This window comes from Pelodiscus sinensis, chromosome 1 (genome assembly GCF_049634645.1).
Source record: "Pelodiscus sinensis isolate JC-2024 chromosome 1, ASM4963464v1, whole genome shotgun sequence".
Lineage (NCBI taxonomy): Eukaryota > Metazoa > Chordata > Testudines > Trionychidae > Pelodiscus > Pelodiscus sinensis.
In genome coordinates this window covers 117,068,275-117,090,972 of record NC_134711.1, presented here as the reverse complement: position 1 = coordinate 117,090,972, position 22,698 = coordinate 117,068,275, and the positions used below count along the sequence as shown (strand labels likewise).

Here is a 22,698-nt window from a genome sequence, read left to right as displayed (position 1 = left end):
AACATCTGGGCCATAAATCCTCTAATCTGCCAAAACACGCTATTAAATCCCATGATTTGTTGAAAAACACTAAGATTAAAGAAAGGAAATATAAAATGGCTAACTGCCGTGTTAGGAAAGTGTTATTAATACTCTTTCTTTGTCTCAATTATGAATGTTCTGTTCCTAAAGAGCCTTGTCTAATCATGTCAGATTACACATCCTTGTTGTATTGCTAGACTCTTCTATCTGATCCACTGATTGCCAAAAAACGTAGAACATTGTCTTGCTGCTTAAAACATTTCAGTGGAAGAAGCTGATGTCAGATTAGTTCACTGCTGTTCTCCCCCCTCGTCCCTTAAATTATAACCAAATGAACCTGGCATTCTGGGCTCCTTTGAAAGATATTTATTGAATTGTGCTCCCTCGCACCCAAACTTGACAGAAACTTTTGCTTTCAATTCTCCAATTAGGTATCTGAAAACATTGGGAATTTTAATTTGATCCACATAACTTATTTTTACCAAATGACCTAGCTCAGTGTTTTCAGAGTAATGACAGCTTTTTCAGTGCTAGGAAGGATGTAATCTGCACCTCCTATATTGCATCATACTAGGAGTGGGGGTGGGGAGAGAGGAGTGAGATTGGTCCCTCTCTTAACAAGTTGCTTGGTTCTTTCCTCACCTCACAGCTGTTATTGACCAAGTTTGCATTTGGTCAAAATAAATTAAAGTGCAAACAAAAAAAAACCAAGTGACATTTAAAAATAGCGGTGCTTTGGAGAATGGGAGGTATAATAGTTATAATCTGTATTATAGCTGAATTTGCCTCAGAACTGGAATTCATGTCCTTTCCCTAGACCATTTGGGTTTTTTCCTGAGTACCACTATCTTTGAGAAAGTTTGGCATGCGTCAGTGAATAAAAGCAAGCCCTTCTTAGGTGTTTTCAATAGCTGCCAATATGCTCATATGCTGAGAAAAGATTAATATAGAGGCAAACCAAATGGAAATTCTTTTTGTTTAGGATACACAGTGAATTATTGACAGAGATACACTAAATGCACTTTGTCTGCAACATCTAGATATAGTTTGACAATCCCTGTAACTGTGGGGAGGGAGAAGGGTGACTTATTTTTGTTTTTAACAGGTAGGCATATGCCTGCTTCAGAAAAGAAATGCCTGGAGAAATATTTGGGAAAAAATTGTGGAAAATGTATGATAAAACAATAGATTTTAAGCAGCCAACAACTTTTTCATATTTCTGTCTTGGACAGTTTAACTGTTTTGGCTCAAGATAAATGTGGAAGAGAGCAGAAAGGGAGCAGTGGATCTAGGCACCAAAGGATAGGGCAGCAAAAGTCACAGGTGTTGTCCTGTTTTTTTTTCAGGAGTCATGAAACCTGTGACTCTTATAACCCCCACGACAAAACAAAAGTGCTAGATACAATATATACAACCATTACCTAATAGGAAAATATTACTTAGTTGACAATTTTGCCTATTACTGTTTAGCAAGCCAGTTCAAAATTAGAATAATATAGTGGTTGTATGTGAAACCATGACATATGTGATTCCTCTAGTTCAGTGATGGGCAATATATGCTGGGACCCTCCGGCACAGAGCAACTCATTCCGCTTTAAGCACCTGGCTGCTCTCTATGGCACTTTGCTCCGGGGGGGAGGGGAGGCTTTGCGCACTGTCCCTGCCCCCAGCAAAATCTCTCAGCTCACATTGGCCAGTTTCCAGCTAACAGTAGCTAAAAGATTTTGCTGGGGTGTGGAGACAGCACATGAAGCCTTCCCCTCCCCTCTGCAATCCTCCCCCCTCCCTCCCCACAGCCCGGAGCAGAGAGGCACATGAAGAGAGCAGCCAACCGTTTTGAGCAGCCTGGGGTTGCAGCAGGCAAGCAGCCTGCCTCAGGGTCCTGCAGGGTTGCTGGCTGGGAGCTCCCTACATAAGCACCTCCCAGGCAAAGCCTGCCTCTGGCACCCCACCCCCTCCTGTACTCCAACTCCCTGCCCTCGGTCACCAACCCCTCCTGCCCCAGGTTACCACCCAAACCTTCTGTACCCCCTTTTCCCTCTGCCCCCAGGTCACAACTCCCTCCCAGACCTTGCACCCGCCCCCCCCCCCCCCGTGCCCTTCCCTAGGCCAGAATCCTCTCCTGCACCCATTCCTCTTCCCGAGCACTGCATTCCAAGCCCCTACCTAGATCACAATCCCTTCCTTCACCCAAACTCCCAAACCAAAGGACCACACACCATGGCTACGTTTAGACTAGCATGATTTTCCACAAATGCTTTTAACTGAAAAGTTTTTCCATTAAAAGCATTTGCGGAAAAGAGCGTCTAGATTAGCACGGACGATTTTGCGCAAAAGCACTTTTTGCGGAAAAGTGTCCGTGCCAATCTAGACACGGTTTTGCGCAAGAAAGCCCCGATCACCATTTTCACCATCAGGGCTTTTTTGCGCAAAACAGTCCTGAGCTGTCTACACTGGCCCTTACATTTGCGCAAGAGGGCTTTTTCCCGAATGGGAGCATCATAGTATTTGCGGAAGAACACTGAGAATCTTACATCAGATCGTCAGTGTTCTTGCACAAATTCAAGCGGCCAGTGTAGACAGCAGGCAAGTTTTTCTGCAAAAGTGATTGCTTTTGCGGAAAAACTTGCCAGTCTAGACGCAGTTCGTATGTGCCACTTCATATCAGAAATAATGTTGAGCATGCAGCTGAAGAAGATGCTTGTTCCCATTGGCCACATACAACTGAACAATATTGTGAGCACAGTAAAAACAGTCTGGAGGGTGGATTTTGAAAGATGACTGCAGAGTAAATTTAGTGGTGGGGAAAGGTGCCAGACTATTTGAATTTCAGGACAGTGAGCTTAAGCCCACTTAGATCAGAAGGCCCACCCTCTTATGGGCAGTCATGGGGATCAAAGTCCTCTTTTTATATCCAGAGATTAGAGACAGCATGGTCAATGGCCTTGCAAGGTTCCCAACCAGTGTGCCCTCTTTTGCTGGGGGTTTTACTAAGATCAACAACTCATTTTGTTAAGGTCAGCAAAGACACTATACTTTTGCTTTTGCATACTACAGCTGTGGTTGGCTGTGAACTAGTTACCTAGCAGTAAAAGTCTCCACAAACCATTACCAACCCTCTGAATCATCTAGTCCTCCATAAAAGACAGATTTTTGATAGGAGCAGCCTGTGTCTGTCCAGTTCTTGGGCCTCATTTAATGACAGCTTATCTTATGCAGTACACACAATGATACTGTTCAGCTAGCAACCTCAAAAAGTCACTTTCTGTATTTGTAGCTAGGAGATATAAAGCAGTGAACTCTATGTCATTAACAATAACTTAAGTATGTTATCTTTTGCTCCGCCGTTTTCCATGGTTTATTAATGGTATAACACATTAATTCTTCTTACAAGAGTGACCTTTAAAGCTCCATTCATCCTCGCAGCTTTTATCCAATTACATTATCACTCATTACAGGTACAGTGTTTCAAAATCTGCATTTGGTTAAAAGGAGAAAAGTAAATTGTAGGGATCTCAAATCTACGCAAAATTCCAGGGGTGGAGGAGGAGGAGTACAAGAGATGGTCTACCACTGAGATGCAGGTCAGATTATTACCCCTATGCTTCAAGCAGCTGTTCACTCTCTTCAAGAAAAAGGGTTTAAAGTGAAAAAAATGAAAACTCAGCCTATGGTGCACAGAGAGCAGCAGGGCCAAACAGATTAAAGATGCAAATACATTACTAACCTAGCAAGTTAAATAGTGTAGTTCTAATAAGAATAATGCATAATAAGTTATGAATTAACAATGGGGTATTTATGAAACATTTATGCGGTTTTATAGAATGTCATACCAGATAAAGTAATTTCCTTTTTAGCCTGGCCATAGAAATATGTTCTCTATTTGGTGCATGTAATCATATTTCCCATCAGTCTGAGAAGGGTACTGTAAAATCCACACTTATGCCCAAAGTTTAAAATCCATATAAGTGTGGGTCTTACTGGTGTATGCACAGCCAGTATATGATCCACAGTGCATTTGGGTGGAGTACATGTCCATTCGCAGGGAAACAGAATGGATGTCTCGAACAGCTTCAGCGCATTGCAATGGAAAAATCATAGGATCAGCCTATGCTCCATTCAGTCCGATATCCAAAATTACCCAGCACTGTTTCAGAGGAAGGTGCAAGAAACCCCACAATAAGCAACTGTAGAATATTCTGCCCCCCTTCCACATGATGGTCTAAACTAATCCCCAATAATGATTAATTTATACCTTGAAATCACAATTCAACTTACAGTAGAATCGTAAGAGTTACAAACACCATGGGAATGGAGGTTGTTTATAACTCTGAACAAAACATGATGGTTCTTTGAAAAGTTTACAATGGAACACTGTCAGAGTAATGAACATGACTTAATGCAACTTTGAAATAATACGGTGCAGAAGAAAATTGCTGCTTTCAATTTATGTTTTAGTACTTTATGTTACACTACAATACCGTATTAATTTGCTCTCCCTTTGGTCTGTGAGGTGATTGTGTACTTCTGGTTCCAAATGAGGTGTGCAGTTGATTGGTCAGTTCATAACTCTGGTGTTCATAACTCAGACGATCTACTGTATATTGGATCACTTTGTACAGTGAGTTGGAAAAGTTTAGAATTAAAATGGATGTGTCTGCATGTTATTTACACATGTAAATATACACATACAGACATGGCATCCATGTGCGTGCACACTGTCCCACCCTTTTCATATAAAGCATTTGTGAAATATAAAGTGTGAATAATACCAGAACCATTTATTACTTAAATGGTCGCAAGGGAGGCAGTTTTAGGAGGGAGGGAGGAGGAGTAACATATATTACAGAACAACACTAAAAGCAGCTAGCCCAACTGTTTTCAAGATGCAATGTGAAGTATGTTTTGAAATGTACCTGGTGACTTTTTAGTTAGATATTAATACTATTCCTAGTAGATTAAGCTAAAATAATAACCCATGAAGCTTTTCAGTGGACTATGCATTAAACCTATAATTTTCTAAAGAATATGCAGACATGTAATTTCTACAGATTTTTTAAGTTTATTCATGAATTGTGTATGCTTTTAAATGACACTGGCAAATGTCTGAATCTCTGTAATGCAGTGGTAACCACAAAAATATCATAATTTATTATTTGTTATCATACAGAAGTCATATGAGGATCTTTGAATGAAACAGCCACTGGAACTTGGAGATCTGATAAAATTTCATTTTCACCAATTCAATAATGTGGAGAGAGTTAAGATCCTGATCATGCACTTCTGAGATCATGCAGAGCTTTTCCACTGACTTCAATGAATGCAAGATCAGGCCCCACCATCGATTTATCATATACCATTGTGTGGCTTGGCTGGCAAATGAGGATTTTCATGCTCACTCCATGCTACGTCAATAAAACCAAAAGAAAACAAACTTACCTATTGTGTTAACTCTGGCTGAAGGACTAGCTAATGTTGCCGGCACAGAGGATTTGAGTGAACTGGCCCCACTGTTTATTCTCAGAGTTGGCATATGAGGAGAGGTGGGTGATGTTGGAGATTTTCCCTCAGATGTCTTGGGTTTAGCTGAGAGGTTCAGTGGCTGGGCCACTTCATCCTATAATAAGTACAAGATAAAGCATGTGATAAAGATACTGCTGCTGCCATAGTTGTACCCAAACACAGACAGTCACGTTTATTCATGTGAAATCACAAATTAGCGATGCTAAAAATACACGAGACAACATTTCCTATGACACTGTCATGATATGTCAGCTGGGAATCAAAATGTGAATTGGAGAATTATCTCCCTGGAATTAGAGAACATTCTTTATTTGCACAACATGCATAAGACCCTCCCCCCCCCCCCCCCATTTGAATCTACACAATACATAATTACATGATGTAAATGAGAGGACATTTACAATATTTTTTGTAAAATTTTAAAACTTGAGTAGAGGGCAAAAAATAAAAATTAATCACAGCTTTTGTCTAAAATTCAACGCTAACCCAAATTTACTTGTAGTTCTAGAATTTGGGTAAATGTGTGTGAGTGTATGTGGATTTTATATTTCTATTTTTGTTTTTCTCTGATTGTCCTGGTTTTCAAAAGTACCAAAGTATCACAAACAATCTATTTGGGTATTTTTAGTCAGAACCAGAAAGTCTACTTTTGTGCTAGGCTTTCATACTTTAGAACAACATTTTTGGATGTTTATAAGAAAGTTTAGAGGCTCACTAGTACTTACCATGATTTGTACACACTGAAAACATGAGCCAAGTTCATAAAGAGAGTACAACTACCATGAAAATCAACAGGAGTTATACTTGCTTTGTCCAGGAATGAATCTGGCATATATATAATGGCATGATAGGATAGCAGCAGGCACACAAATATGCAGAGAAGTATAATCTTATATATATAATGCTAAATTCAGTCCTGGACAAAGCAAGTATAACTCCTATTGATTTTCACTGGTAGTTTTACTCTCTTTATAAAACGGGTCCATGTTTAACTATTAGAGAACCTCTGAACTTTATTATGCCAGATTCTTATGCCACTTTCTGCGCAAGTGTGTCATAGAGAGAAAGAGTAGAGTGCTATAAATAATGCTGAACAAAACATTAAAAATAAAAAGTCATATAGTTATATGATTCAGTTTGACTCTAACAAAATACAAAGAAAGAGTCAGAGAAGCCCCTTTCGGTCCCTAAAGTGGAGATAAATATTAAACATTTTTAAAACTACGTTTTAATATTCAGAAACGGTACTTATGTTTTTGAACCGGAGGATGGTGAGTTTGATTCCTGCCCCCTCCACCTGCCCTGGCACCCTCTTGTAGGTAGGTACTCTGTGTGCCTGCTACTATCATATCATGCCAAAGCAGGATGTGTTAAAGGATAGGCTTCTTAATTCACAAGTTGTAGAGCGTTTAGTTCTGGAAGGAAATCTTTTAGTAATTAAAGTAATATTCAATACCATGATCACAATGTTGCATAGGCCCTATTACAGAAATAGCAGGGATGATTCGGATCTTTCTTCATAAACTTTACATTTGAGAAAGTCCATTTCTCATACAAAATTACTCCCGACTGATAGCAGTGAGCAATCAGTATCAGGGCCAAAATGTAGGATAGGTATATGTAGATCAAACTCCACTAGAATTTTTCCCTGTTACTGTTGGAGTATCTGCAGCTACTGCAATAATAATTCTGATCCAAAGAATGCAGGATGCTGCAGAGTAAGCAAGGAATTTTCTATTGGGCCATACTGCATACGGAAATATGCTTTATAAATAAGAATGTCTTCATCATCATGCAACCTACTTGTAATTCTGCAAAGCACTGTTATGCCACCTTTCAATTATCTCAAATAGGCAAGCTTCTGAGTTAAGTGTCTTTATTATTTTTGAATGTATTTGATTACTTTTATACTTTTGTAATCATCATAGTTAAAATGAATTAAGCAGAATATACAAAATGATCAGTGAAATAAAGGACAAAAATGTCATTTTTAAAACAGTTAAGTTTTCCTAGATACTCCCTGTGAAGAATAATAACGACTTAACTCACTGCCTTTCCATGACATTTAGCTCCTTAGGGGAAATTTTACTCTGTTCAATTGATATTTTTTGACATGTATAAATTTACAATGTTAAGAACCCATTCCACTTAAGACTAAGAAATACAAATCCAGTCCTAATGCTTGACCCAACAAACCATCTGTGTTGATGAAATGTGCCAGACTAATATCCCTGGAGACCAAAGTCCTCTATTTAGCACAGATCACAAGGAGCAATGCAAACTTCCCCACTAACTTTTATCAGCTCGCTTCCAGATAGGTCAGTTTCCATGTACATTCAATTCTTGACCTCTATGATAAGTGCCAAAAAAAGGATAGATTAGTTCCAGATATGGTGACCTCTGTGAAGAAATGTATGTCCATGGGCAACCTGACTGAGGCCACCACCTCATTTCACATAGTCGCCACCACACAGTATCAAATTAGAAGAACTTTCACTGACCATATTGACTTAGACTGGATTCAAACCTACATTTTAGAGGCGAGGGCTCCATAGTCTCCCCAACAGAGCCTACAGTCTCTGCAGGCTCCTGGGTAAAGTGGGGGGGACCCGATCTGCACTCCTGAAAGGGATGAGGCCTCAGGTGGAAGGGGCAGAATGGGGGCAGCCATCCCTCAGCACTGCTAGGAGCATGGTGCTGACCTCCCCACCCCAACTTCAGAGCTATGCAAAGTTGTGCTCCTGCAGCAATTAAAAGGGTGTAAGGCTCTGACCGCCACCGCTGCCCTAGTAGTGGTGGTGGCCGGGAGCCTTGGGACCCTTTGAATCACTGGATCTGCTACTCCCCTCCCCAGCCCACCCCACCCCACCCCACCCATCGGTGCGCCTGAGCCTCCCCCTTTATAATTTATCTTTGGGCTATGCAGTCCCACTGAGCTTCATTTCTTTTCCTTCTTTGTGTCTCTCTTTTTGTTTTGTTTTCCCTGCCTCCCTGATTCTTAGCCACCCCTTTTTATTTCTGGTGTGAAGTGCAAAGCTTTTGGCTAGCTCTCTAAGCAATTTTATTTTTTGTGTCTCATGTAATGCATGGTGGATGTGGAGGTGGTGGTCTTTTCTGTCTGAGTTACAGCTCCCGCCATGGAGTTGTCTGTGCTGTAACTATTCATGGTGCTAAGAATGCTCTTCTTCATTCAAGTCAGCATAGCTTTCTCTGGAGCCAAGAAGTGTAAGGCCTTGTGGAAATAATAGAAGGTGACAGTTCCTGAGCTGATAAATGTCATTCCAAATTTCCCCTTCATTCACATTCATTGTGTGTTCAGGCTAATGGTAAATTAATTGGAGGTCAGAAAAGCTTAGTTCTGATACAGGAGAACTAGTGGACTATTTTGAGCTATTATACGTATTTACAGCATGATGTTACTTTACCATTCAGAGTTCGTAATATTTTATCTATCTTATTTCAAAAGGCCTATTGAGCCCATATGCAGACTGAAATGCTATTACAAATCTGGTTTGAGAGTTTTAAAATTCTGAATCAGATCCTTAAGATCTGGTAAAAAATGTTTTGGGATTTGGGGATAGCATATAATGGTTTTGAACATGAAGATCAAAAATAGAACCCTCCCTCAACATTCAATGGGACACACTGTCCATTCCTTACTTGCAGACCTGTATTTCTTTTCTCAGGCCCAGAGAGCCTACTATCAACTCCCCCAGTTTAAACTGGAAAGAGCTGCATTTACTTCTTTATTGATTTACACCTGGGTAACTGAGAGGAGAATTTGGCGTTTCATTATCATCATTTCTTCTTATCATTATTTTTAACAAACACAGTTGCAGCTAGTATGTTGCCATTGTAAAGAATTAAGAGGCCTGATTTTCATGTATACCGAGGGGCCTTTACACCACTCTGTCAGTGTAAATGGTCCTCTTGTAAATCAAAATGAGACCCAATGTGACCAATCCAGGTAGATAGTGCCTTTGGAGGTCGGACAGAGATTATTTTTAGATGGATGAAAGAGTCTAGCATGACTCCTGATACTTACTTTTATTAGAGGAAATCCAAAATCTGATATTGATTGTTCCCTGCACAGCCCCCTACCCCCCACCCATGCAGAAATATTCTGACACAACTGATAAGAACAGGCCAATTTTTTTTCAAGAGTTAAAGTCAAACATTTATTTATTTATTCAGCCCAAACAATTAATGCTTCAAACATAAGACATTAAGACCTAAAAGTCTTGTGGTAATATAAACACAGATGTGATGAAAGTGAAGTATGATCTCGATTAAAGGTTATGAAATGTTTCCTTTAAAAAGTGACATATTTGGCTAACAAAACAAAACAAAAAATTAAGAAATAAATGCGGAGAGCAAAGCAGAAGCAAAAACATATCACTAAGGCTGCTGAAAGAAACTATGTTCAGCAGAACCAATGCATTGTAATGGAGATTTCAGTCCCATATGCCATGGTAATAGCAGCAGCATATTCTTTCAAACAACCTTAGTGGTTTGCTTTCCTTGGTTGAAAGATCATCATAAACCACACCAAAGAGGAACCCAAAACCTCATTAACTTTGGGACTATGGGGAGGTCAGATCCTAGATCTGATCCAAGTTTTTACAGCTGGTTTCTACTAGGGATGTTAGATATCGGGTAACTGAATAGTTGAGTAACCGCATGAAATCTTAGTGGTTACACAACTAGTTGACAGTCCCCAGGGGCAGGGCCGGCAGCCAGTGAGCTGCTGGCCCCACTCCTGGGGACCCCCTGCTACCCTGCACTGCTGCCTCTGGGCTGCAAGGGGAGACCGTTTAAAAAACAGCAGCATGGAGTGGCAGCAGCCCCTGTCCATGGGGGTCCAAGCTCCCTGCAGACAGAGACTGCTCCGTGGGATGTGCAGCAGCCTCTGTCCACGGGGAGCTCAGACTCCCCCTCCCCAAGATAGGGGCAGCTTCATGGCAGCCCCACCTGTTCTCAGTTTATAGATGTTTGTATTGCTCTTTGTAAATGCAAAGTGCTAATTACATTTTAAATGTTATTTACACAGGTGGGAAAACGAGGCAGACAGAGGCTAAGTGATTTGCCCTAGGTCATGCTGTAATTCAATGGCAGAGTCTGGAGCAAACCCTAGGAATCCTGGTGCCCAAGTCATTAATATTATCCCACCAAATAGCTGACTGAAATGATGTTTTCTCTAATGTCTCTATGGGCCAGATCCTGTGATCTCTACTTAGTCCTTACTCAGGCAAAAACCCCATAAAGCCAATGGCATTTGTGTCTGCAGGGGGATTTTAGCAGGGACTGCAATGCAATGTTTTCTGAGTCTCTCCGTATTAACAAAAACCATGCCATGTCGTATGATTGGAACTGAAGGAAAGAGGACTGACCTGGTTGTGTGCAGTAGTCGGGTGGAGGGAGGCAGATCAGGTACTTTCATTGGGATTTTAATAATCAGCTTCATTTCACATATTATATAGATTAGTTTATTATTAGATTACAGTTACTGAAACACTGTGTTGCAGTATAATCCCAAACACTGTGTCCCACAACAGCACAAACTGAAGGTCCAGGTTGCACAGTTTATTACAAAATCATGAACTCCACTGTGCATCATCTGACTGGCAATACAAATGTGCTTAAATGACCTGGCATAAGCACAGCCTAGCGTTTTCTACTAAAGAGGCTTTTCATGACCTTTGGGAACACATTCACCACATACTGCTGCCTATCTGAATGACCTTGACGGTACAAATTACAGCCAAACGAATTAGAAACAAGAAGCCAGAGAGGGGGTTTCTCAAAGAATGCATCCCCAACCTCTCCAGAAACAAAGTCATGGCCCCACTTTCCCCATCCGCTTTCTCCTTCATGGAGATCTTCGTTTCAACAAAAATGCAAAATATGGAGCATTTACTGGTGTGTCTGGGCAGAAGACAATGTTGCTATTGTTGCACTTTAAACAATACACCCAGTCACTCACTGGCTTAGCCATCCAGTCATGGGCTTATCCAGAAATGTTTAACCAGTAAATATATCAATACCAGGGGTGCAAGTGCGCACACACAAATAAAAATCTCCAACATCATTATCCCCCCCACACCTCTCCCAAGAGTACAGCTGTGCCCACACAGAATAACACCAGCAGTTCTTTTTCCATAGTCAGTCATGAAATTATCGGTGGTGATAATAAGAAGCCGAGAGATAAAGGCAGTTGTGAAACATGCTGGATAAATGAATCATAGCACTGATATTATCCTCACTGATTAAATAATTGTATTAAATTAAGCAAGAATGTTCAAATGACAGGATGGCTGAATTAGATAATGTTCATCTCCAGCTGTACCTCCTCCTGCCACATTTCCAAGTTTGGATTAAGAATAATGCATCCGTTTCTCCAGAAGTGGAAATGTACGTGTCTTCCTCCCTGTCTTGTTGCCTCTCTAGGTAGACAGAGATAAACCTTTGGGTCATAACAGGATGATAAGAACAGCAGATTCTTAAAAATCATAGAAGTGGAGACGTATTCTTTGGATTCACTAAAATTACTCTGTCTTATTGTACATTTGAGTAACATTTGCAGAAAGTCTGAAAACTGGACACTGACCAGAATTGATCTGAAAGCTGAGGGAAAGGCACTGAAAAGCAGATCCAAGGGACATATTGGAATAAGGCTGTCCTCTATTTCTCTGGGGTTGCACAGAATAGACATTTGCTAGTAAAGATATGGCAGCTACAGGTAAATCTCAGTGTGGATTCTCATTTTCACCTCAAACAGTTGCGAGTTGTGGCTTTAGCTGACCCATACATCCAGGCTGTGTCTATATTGGCCCCTATTCCGTAATAGGGATGCTAATGTAGCACTTTGGAATAGGCAAATCCGCGGGGGATTTAAATATCCTCCGCGGCATTTGCATTAACATGGCTGCCGCTTTTTTCCGGCTTGTAGATAAGCCGGAGAAAAGCGCCAGTCTGGACGCGATCCTCCGGAAAATAAGCTCTTTTCCGGAGGATCTGTTATTCCTACTTATTTTCCGGAGGATCGCGTCCAGACTGGCACTTTTCTCCGGCTTATCTACAAGCCGGAAAAAAGCGGCAGCCATGTTAATGCAAATGCCGCGGGGGATATTTAAATCCCCCGCGGATTTGCCTATTCCAAAGTGCTACATTTGCATCCCTATTACGGAATAGGGGCCAATGTAGACACAGCCCCAGTGTAAAAGCCAGGTTTTTTTTTACTGTATTTCACTTTGCTTACTGCATAGCTCCCAGAGCTAGACACTGCATGGGATTGGCCTGAATTACCCAACCAAAGCGTTTGGTTCCAGTCACTGCTAGTATTCCTCAAATGCTCTTCTTACTTTGGGATTACAAATCCCACTCTTGTTATTCTCACAACTACTGCTTTTAGGATAGCAGTTATCCAAGAAGGTAATGTACACAAAGTGGGGGATGTGCTTTTTCCTGACACGCTCATTCATAGGTTCCATATCTGTTAATGGAAAAGCATCCGTAAGGAGGGCACATGCTTGTGCAAGATTCTGACCTGGCATCAGGAGTAGCCTTGGAGGGGTGCTCCGTCACAAAGTCCTGTGGAGGTTCTAGGTACCAAACTAGCTGAAATCACATAACTCATCCCGAGTGCACAGGACACTGGAATTACACATTCTGCTAAATTCCTTTAGCTCCTCTTTTTCAGGAACACCTTTGGGATTCTGGGGGCTCCCAGGGAGGTTTATTCTTTGGGCTGTCATCCCCTCACAATATTTTCCCTTTCAGTGCTCATCCTTTTTCTGGGTCACAACAGACTTTCGCTTTGGTTCAGGTGGCGTCTTGCAGAAAGGACTGTTTGCTGCCCCTTTCCCAGACTGGACCAGGACAGATTATACTGATCAATGCTCCTTGTCTAAGATAAGGCAGAACCAGCACTATACACTATAAGTGTGCTCAGACACCCACCAAAGAATGCATTCTTTCTCATTAAGCGACAAACTGGGCTCTCTAGCTGGGTAGGGAGGAGGTGAAAGCACAAGGCAGGCTCACCCATCTTCCTGCATCGTTCCGTCTGCAGGATCCTGCAAAGAGTGCAGGGAGAAGAAGGAGTCAAGACCAACTCCATGAGTTGAGGAAAGCGCTGTTGTATGGCAGCATTTGCATGGGGTGCCATCTGAAGGGTGGAACAATGATTATCTTACCCTTGTATGCCAAGGAGGCTCAGGTTGAATTCTACCAACCTGAGTCATGCTCATCCTTGAGATTCCCTGGGGCAGTGTTGCTCTCTACTACCCCCCAACATATGACTGCCTAAATAGCATAATTGAGGCCTAACTTTATGACTGTTCTTACACAGAGACTGCTGGACTGGACTGGACCAGCGGCTTGTTTACTTCAGTATCTGCCCCCAAAGTGGCCAGGAAGGTGCAAAAAATAGTAGGTATTTGTGGGATAACCTGTCTCTAAGGAATATACCTTGGAACTCCCGTTAATTTGAAATTGGTTTATTCCCTGAAACACGAGTTTTATAGCTCTTCCAAAACACTTACGTTATTTTAAAATCCAAACAAGAACTATTATGGATTCAGGATCTGGGAATCCTGACTTTCAGTGTTCTGTTCTTACTAACATATGTTCCCTATCTCTGTAAAGCATGTTTATAAAAAGGAGATAGTCTTTATACTGGATTTGGTTTCCTGCCTAAATTGAACTCAATGGCTACAACCTCCCTCTGGCTAATAATGTTCAGGAACTGCTAAGTAAAATCAATAGTGATGAACTAGGAAACAAGAAACCTCAAAAGGAAGAGAAGGACCTGGAAAGAAATAAAACAGGAACCCACAAAGCCAAATAGAATTATAAACTGGTACAGTTTAAATGAACAACAAGAAAACAGAAGTCAAATTGATCAAAGTCTGCCACCTCCTCTCCTCGCTGTAGATGACATGTACGCTAGGAGCACACTACCACCTCAACCCTACACCTACAAAAGGAATTAATTTCAAAAAGACGGCAGACCAAAGCACACCATATCAAAACAAATTAGCAACAAGCCGTTCATCCTGCTGTGGTCATATAAGAGAGACAAAAATGCTGCATGGAACCCAGAATTCAGAAAAAACAGCTGTTGAAAACTTTAAAAGAAAAAAGTCAAGAAGACCTTTAAGAAAAAAGTCAAGAAGACCTTTAAAAAAAAATTTCAAACAGCCTGCACAACTCACAGTGGACTAAAAAATTCCTTTTAAAAAACTACCTATGTTTTTTCTGACTTATCTCTATAAAGGCTAGATAGATTTTACATCAACATACAGACAGCTACATATGCAGTACACTGAGTATGCTGGCCATAGATACAGATGGGGCGATGGATGTAAAACTGTATGAGAAGACTAAATATGTTCTCCTACTGTAGGAATGAACTCGCTGACAATTTAATTGTCAAATACTTAGTTTTTAAAAGAAACTGTGAACACAAACCTCAGCTATTAAAAATAAAATCAAGTCACCTATGTTACTATCACCCTCTACAATTAATAAAACCGAAGTGATTTTATTTCTCCTCATTTATGGGAGGTATAGAGGAGATATTTAGTACTTCACAGGAATGTTTCAAACCAACCTGAGATCTATTTTTAGTTAACTTTTTTAAAAAATAAAATCACTTTGATTTCTCTTTTTTTTGTGCCTTCATCCCTTTTCCTATACTTTGGAATATTCCTGTAACAAGGAGCAGCATTTCCCCATCTTCCTACTCTGCTATCAGGTATTAGAACCATATAGGAGACATGGTTTAATTTCTGGTGACTCACTGGGACACAGACTGCTTCTTAGCACTTAGTCGCTAAGGTGCTACAGGACTACTTGTTTTTTTGAGTTCCCTTATTAGAGTAACAAAAAAGATATAGTATCATGTGTGATTTCAGATGAGTGACTCATATGAAAAAGTGGATTGTGCCCACAAAAGCTCATGATGCTATATATATTTTGTTAGTCTCTTAGGGTACATCTACACAGCAGGGCTAAAATTGAATTAAGCTATGCAACTTCAACTACATCAATTGCGTAGCTTAAATTGAAATAGCTTAATTTGGCTTTTGGGTCTGTCTAAACAGCAGGAAGTTGAAGGAAGAACACACTTCCTTTGAATTCCCTTACTTCTAGTGAAATGAGGATTACCATGAGTCGGCGTAAGAAGTATTCCAGCTCAACATTATTTCAAAATAAAGGCTTGCAATGTAGACATGCATTATGTTATTTTAGAATAATGCCAGTTATTCCAAAATAATGCTCCTGTGTAGACATAGCCTAAAGTTCTACAGGACCACTTGTTTTTTTAAGTTACAGACTAACACAACTACCCCTCTGAGGCTGTGTCTAGATTACATCCCTCTTTCAACAAAAGGATGTAAATTAGGCACTTTGAAATTGCAAATGAAGCTGGGATTTTAATTTCCCGGGCTTCATTTGCATAAATCACGTAATGGCGCTCTTTCGAAAAAGCACTTTCAAAAGTAAAACTGTGGTCTAAACATGGTTCTTTCAAAATAGTGCTTTTTCGAAAGAGCACCATTTTGTGATTATGCAAATGAAACACGGGAAATTAAAATCCCATCTTCATTTGCAATTTCTAAGTGCCTAATTTACATTCCTCTGTCAAAAGAGGGATGTAATCTAGACATACCCTGAGACTCTAATAAGGGAAGCAGCCCTCTGGCAGAGGGACCTAGGGCTTCAGAAAGAAATCTGATGGAAGAGAAAGAATGAGTTTGTGGTAAAGGCACTGGATGGGGACTTGGAAGAGCTGGATTCATTTCCTCATTATCCACACACTTCCAGTGTGATCCTGGATTAGACAATTAGGCCATGAATCTTCATTATCTTGCACCTTGTGAAGTCATTTACATCAGTGCAAAGTGAGTATAAAATGTTACCAAATCCAAAGGGTGGGATTTTTTATTTCTGTAAATGACTACACAAGGTGCAGAGTGATCGGAAAATCAGGCCTTTAATCTCTGTACCTTAGTTCTTGAGTTGTAAAATGGGGATAATATTGGCTTATTGCTTTTAGCCTATGGATCTGAATCTCACTTACACTAAGATGACCTAACAATACTGCAAGTATAAAAGAAGCCTAATGTGGTATAAATCACACAAACACGAATTTAGTAGGATTGGGATTTTACCAATTTACCAACTTAAGTTTAAAGTATACGATAATTAATAAAAACACATTAATATCAAACAACACTAACAATATAGACCTTTCAAAAATGGACATAAACTGCAAATCATTTTTATGCAGTATGGCTAGTGACAGAATAAAATAGAACAGACAATAGTAAGAAGTGCTGTGCCAAATTCATCCTCAGTGAGATGCCAAGAACTACTCACTCCTGATTTTCCACTAGGGAAAATGAAATCACTAACTGCTGGATTCTTTAATAAGAACCATGGTCTGACCCTTGAGGTGCTGAGTTCTTGCGGTTCCCATTGATGTTTATGCTCAGAACCTCTCAGGATCAGGCCCTTTGAAACTAAAACTAGCAACTATATATCGGCATATTTGCTACACTGTAGGAACTCATTACAATTCACTCCAGGAGTTGAGAGAATTACAAAGATGAATTTGAAATCAAATCATAAGAAGTACAAGAACTTTGCTAGGTCAAGTTATGGAGATTTTTGCATTCCATCACTCCATTAACTCTATCAACTACATGTACATCCACACACAGAATACTACCCACACTATTCCTTGAGCTGAAACCATCAGTTAAAAGTATGTTTTTGAAAGGCTGAAGGAAGGCAACTGCTTTAAAAAACATCCTTCAAACAGCCCCAACATCACACTGTGAAGCTGGCCTATTCTTTTCAGACATACAACAAATGTCTATTTAAGAACACATCCAAACACATTCTCATCACTCATCCAGAACACATTCACCTCCCAGAAGCAAATAACGTAAGATATGGAAAGAAGGATAAGAGAGACCTTTAGTCCACCTACTGGCTTGACCAAAGGCAATGAATCCAGCCCTCGCTCATTTCAAGTAAGTTCAATTGTATCAAAGGTTACCCACAAGCTATTTCTTGATGGTTTATAGCTGATGTCTACAGATCTTCTTTTATTTTAATGATTCTTTGTCTTCACAGCAGTATCCAGGAGGAAAGTAAATGCCTTTAATATAATTCCAGGGGGTTGACTTACTATTTATGTGCAGGGCCTTCTATGGGATACTTTTATACAACACCCTAAAGAAAAACAATGTTTCTCCCCCCACTCACTATATTTAAGATGCAATGTTTTGTGACTTATTCTAGGCACAAATTCTTGAGATTTGACTCAAATCATGTGTGCCACTAAAAAATTAGGATCAAAATAAAGTATTTGGATATATTTGAGCATCAGGTGATTTTGTCATTTTCTCTTGTACAAGCCCACAACAGTTTACAAACAGATTTTTACAAACTATGTGCTGTGACTACAATCATTTCATCCAACACTGACATGCAGTCACCTGAGGGTGAATCACCACATTGTCTAACAGAGTACAGGATGAGGAAGTGATGCATATTGCACCTGATTGAAAGTAACTAGCTAATTTTAATAGAACACCTGCTCTAAGCACAATTTTGAAATTATTCATGTGCTTGAGAGCCATTTATTAAAAATGAGCCCAGAAGTCTAGGCATCTATTATCACCCCTAAATATTTGCCTTATTTCTCACACAGGATTGGCTCATATAGGACATTTTATCCTCATGGTCCAGGCAGAACCACCTGTCCCCCTCTCCAATATTCCCCTCAGATCCAGAACTGTGAAGAAGAGAGTGCACACTCTACTCTCCAGGGAGTAGGATCCAGGTGGTATCACCCATTCCCCACCCCATGTGGGTTTAGGAGAAAGCTGCAACGAGGAAGTCTGCCAGAGACTCCAGCCAGCAGTGGCAGGAGCCAAAGCAGAGACTTTTGGTCCTTTGGGGTGTGTCTAGACTACAGGGTTTTGTTGACAAAAGTTGGCTATTGTCAACAAAACTATACCTGCGTCTACACTACGCGGCAGTTTTGTCGACTGCAGTAAACCTCATTCTAGGAGGAATGACACCTTTTTTCGATAGTACTCTTTTGAAAAAAGACGCTATTGCATGCAAACTGTGCTTTCTCGGAAGAGAGCGACTAGACTCTCTTTCAAAAAAGCGGCTTGCTTTGTCAACAGTACTGGTTGTAGTCTAGATCAGTGGTCTCCAATGTGGTGCCCGCCTAGTGACCAGGGCCGGCCCAAGTCATTCTTCTGCCCCGGATGCATGGTGCATGCAAGGTCCCCACCCTGGATGCGCGGCGCATGTGCGACCCCCGCCCCTGGGTGCCTGGCAGCCCCAAAAGGTTGGGTACCACTGGTCTAGATGCTCTTTTTTGACAGAGGCTTTGTCGACAGTATCTGTCGACAAAGCCTGTCAAAAACGGCGTGCAGTCTAGACATACCCTTGGAGAGCTTGCTATAGTTTGGCCTGGACTTCCTATGCCCTGTGCTGAATTGACTGTTCACTGCATGTACCCCCTCTTCCCCAACAGTCTCTTCACCTCACTCTTCTCACTCTCTTTTCCACATCTCTGTCCCCTTTGCCTTCCCTGTAGCTTACCCTCCCTAATTAAATGCATCATATATACATACTACATACATAAAATATTGTGGAATGAACATGATGTTTGCTATCATCCCATCATTTACTCTGCCTGTATTCTTCGATTCCTCTCCATCAGGCTTGTCGGGTTAGATTACAAACTCTTCAGGGCAGGGACTGTCTTTTTGTTCTGTGTTTGTAGCTGGGGCTCCTAGGGGCTGTGGTAATCCAAATAAATAAGAATAACCATAGTGTATGAGGGACTTTAGCACAATAATAAGATGGGCAAAGGGTCATATGACAACATTTTGACCTTGAATACCACAAATCTAATGGCACCTGACAAGATGATGTAGACCCCTCGTCCAGCTAAATGTGAGTGGATGTCAGATTTCCCTGACCCATATTCAATTTGTGCCTTTTGTGAAGAGTAGATTACAAGTCCAACAGTGCCTTGATGTTAAATAAGAAAATGGAGATTAGTTAAATTGTCACTGAATAAGTTGCTAACTTTTTATTTTAAACAGACATCAATAGCCGGATCATGCAAGCCTTATTCATTTGACTAATCTCATGAAATAGGAGTATGCAGATGAGGAAGAGTTTGCAAGCCCTGATCACTTGGGTAGCAATGGCAGCTGGTCATAATATAACAACATAAAACACAACTTCATGGGCAGGATGATAGAGGCAACACTAGACACGTGTGAGGGATCTTTCTATAGTTGGCCCTTCATTTTCTTCTGGGTGGGTGGAAGTGTGTGTGGTCTGAGAACTTTGGAGCAGTTGAGTTGGTGCAAGAGGGTGAGGAGAAGGCCAGAGGCAAAGCCAAAGGGATTATTCTTCAATCCCAGACTTGGCAGAGAGTGAATGCAGCCTGTATTTGACCAGAAAGTTTTATGTTTTCACTAAGACTGCCCATGCCAACGTTATGGGCAGCCATAAACTACTGTTTATATAACTGTTAACTAAGGATAAATAAATAAAAATAAATTAATTAATGGAGATTGCCTGTCTCCTAGAACTGGAAGGGACCTTGAAAGGTCATTGAGTCCAGTCCCCTGCCTTCACAGAAAGACCAAGTACCATCCCTGACAAATTTTCGCCCCAAATGGCCTCCACAAGGATTGAGCTCACAAGCCTGGGTTTAGCAGGCCAATGCTCAAACCACTGAGCTATCCCTTCCCCTATAATGTAAATGACTAGTCCCTCCTCCATTTCCCTTGCTGCCTCTATTAGAGGCAGCAAGTGGGGGGAGCAGGAGCCAGTGCTGGGGTAAGCTGGCACCAATGCTGGGAGTAGGAGCCAATGCTGGGGGAAGCCAGCACCAAAGCCATTTCCCCCTAGCACAGTCTCCGCAGGGGACCTGGGATATGGGGAGTTAGCGGGGACCGGGCGCAAGCCAGGAATCAGCTGATTTTTGGCTCACACTCAATGCCAGTCAGTGTGCTTCTGCCTTTTTAATTTTTGGCTCACGCCATTCCCAGACACTACACCTCTGCCGGCTCTTAACACATTTGAAAGGCAGAGCTGCAGTGGGTTTAGCTCCTGGAGTCGGGAGCTAACCCCGCTGTGGCTCCCCCACTTATTGACTGATTGACCAGTCGATAGAAATGCCACTGACTAGTCGATTAAACTAAATTTAACATCCCTACTCTTTACCTCATCCTTAGTTGGGTTAACATTATCCTGGGATGTCTAGCGCTCTGAGAACATTATCCATAAAAGGGGAGATATTAATTGGATTTGAAATGACTAAAATACTCAGCAGTTTCACGATAAACACATTTTCTCCATCTCATACCTTGAATTAAAATTGTTGTAGTAGCAGTATCATCACATTATTTCCTTTTTTTTTACATTTCTTCATATTTGTCTCTGAAGCATTCAGGGCAGTGGGAGAAAAAAGCACTCTTCAACCACAACTTTAATAAGCTTTTTGTGCCAGTTTTCCTATGGCTATGTCATGTTGGGTTCTGTCTGTCACTATGTAACTCCTGTTGTGTCATGTTAACTTGAAATCATATAACAGGATGTGACTGATTCATGACGTGGTATGTCATTCTCTGGCATGTCAGCTAAAAGGCTGTACAAATCCATGCCTTACCTATCTATGCACACATAGTTCTTAAAGTATTTGGAGGTTTTTAGCTGGCACATCCAGTTGTTGACACATTGATTCAAAAAGTTGAAAAATACTAAAAATTTACAAGCCATTTACGGTTTGTTACTGAAAGAGCTTTTCTAGATAATCCCAGTAACTGAATATCCTAATACAGTAAAACTCCGATGGTCCGGCATCTGACGGTCCGGCACTCCTGATGGTCCGGCACCATCAGGAACCTGGAAGTGCTCCGGGCAGCCGGACCATTGGAGCTGCTCTGCCCCCAGCTTCTCCAATTCAGCCGCTGCTAAAACTGACCAGCGCTGAATCCGGGAAGCAGGGGGCAGAACAGCTGGAGTGCTGCCGGGTAGGTCCAGTAGCGCTGCCCCTCAGGGCTGCGGGACCAACCCGGCAGCACCCCAGCTACCCCGGATTCAGCCGCTCCTGAAATTGACCAGTGGCTGACTCCGGGAAGCCCAAGACAGAGCTGCTCTGCCCCAGCTTCCTGGAATCAGCCGCTGATCAGTTTCAGCAGCAGCTGACTTGGGTACACCTGGGACAGAGCAGCTGGGGTGCTGCTGGGTTGGTCCCCGCAGCGCCGAGGTTTGGTGCTACCAGACCAACCCAGCCGCGCCCCAGCTGCTCTGTCCCAGGCGTCCCGATTCAGCGGCTGCTGAAACTGACCAGGGCTGACTCCAGGAAGCCCGGGGCAGAGCAGCTCTACCTCTGGCTTTTTGGAGTCAGCCGCTGATCAGTTTCTGCAGCGGCTGACTTGGGGACACCTGGGGCAGAGAAGCTGGGGTGCTGCTGGGTTGGTCCAGTAGCGCCGAGGAGTGGCGCTGCGGGACCAACCTGTCAGCACCCCAGCTGCTCTGCCCCAGGCGTCCCCAAGAGCAGCTGGGGTGCTGATGGGTTGGTCTCGCAGCGCCAAGGGTCGGCGTTACTGGACCAACCCGGCAGCACTCCAGCTGCTCTGCTGCAGGCGTCCCTGATTCAGCCGCTGCTGAAACTGACCAGCAGTGGCTGAATCAGGGACTCCTGGGGCAGAGCGGGACTATCAGAAGGGAGGGCTATGAGGGGGTCTGAGGTAGCATCCCCCCACCCCACTCCAGACCTCTCATAGCCCCCCCTTCTAATAGTCCGGCATATCTGATAATCCGGCACCCCCTGGGTCCTAAAGGTGCCGGATTATCGGAAGTTTACTGTACCCAGTATTCTTACACATAGACAAGGTATTCTCTCCACACACTCACAGTGTTGTGAAATATCTGCCCATCGTTAATAGATATATTTTTCTATTCATCAGTCAAAATGCTAGTCCATTTTGCTCTTGAAATGCAGCAGAAATGCAAAGATTAGAAACCAAAACAGCCTATGAGAGCCAAATGTATTAAACAGCTGTATATTGCATAACTTGCACATAAATACACATG

General features: G+C 41.8%; 1 protein-coding gene across 12 annotated transcripts in view; it reads right to left on the bottom strand.

Moving 5' to 3' along the window:
* Positions 1 to 22,698, bottom strand: part of SOX5 (SRY-box transcription factor 5) — an 897,303-nt gene that overhangs the window by 42,006 nt on the left and 832,599 nt on the right. For all 12 annotated transcript variants that reach the window (XM_075898182.1, XM_075898188.1, XM_075898174.1 and 9 more), the window contains one exon: positions 5,461 to 5,638. In XM_075898182.1, coding sequence (XP_075754297.1) covers positions 5,461 to 5,638 — 178 coding nt within the window. The remainder of the gene's footprint in view (positions 1 to 5,460; positions 5,639 to 22,698) is intronic.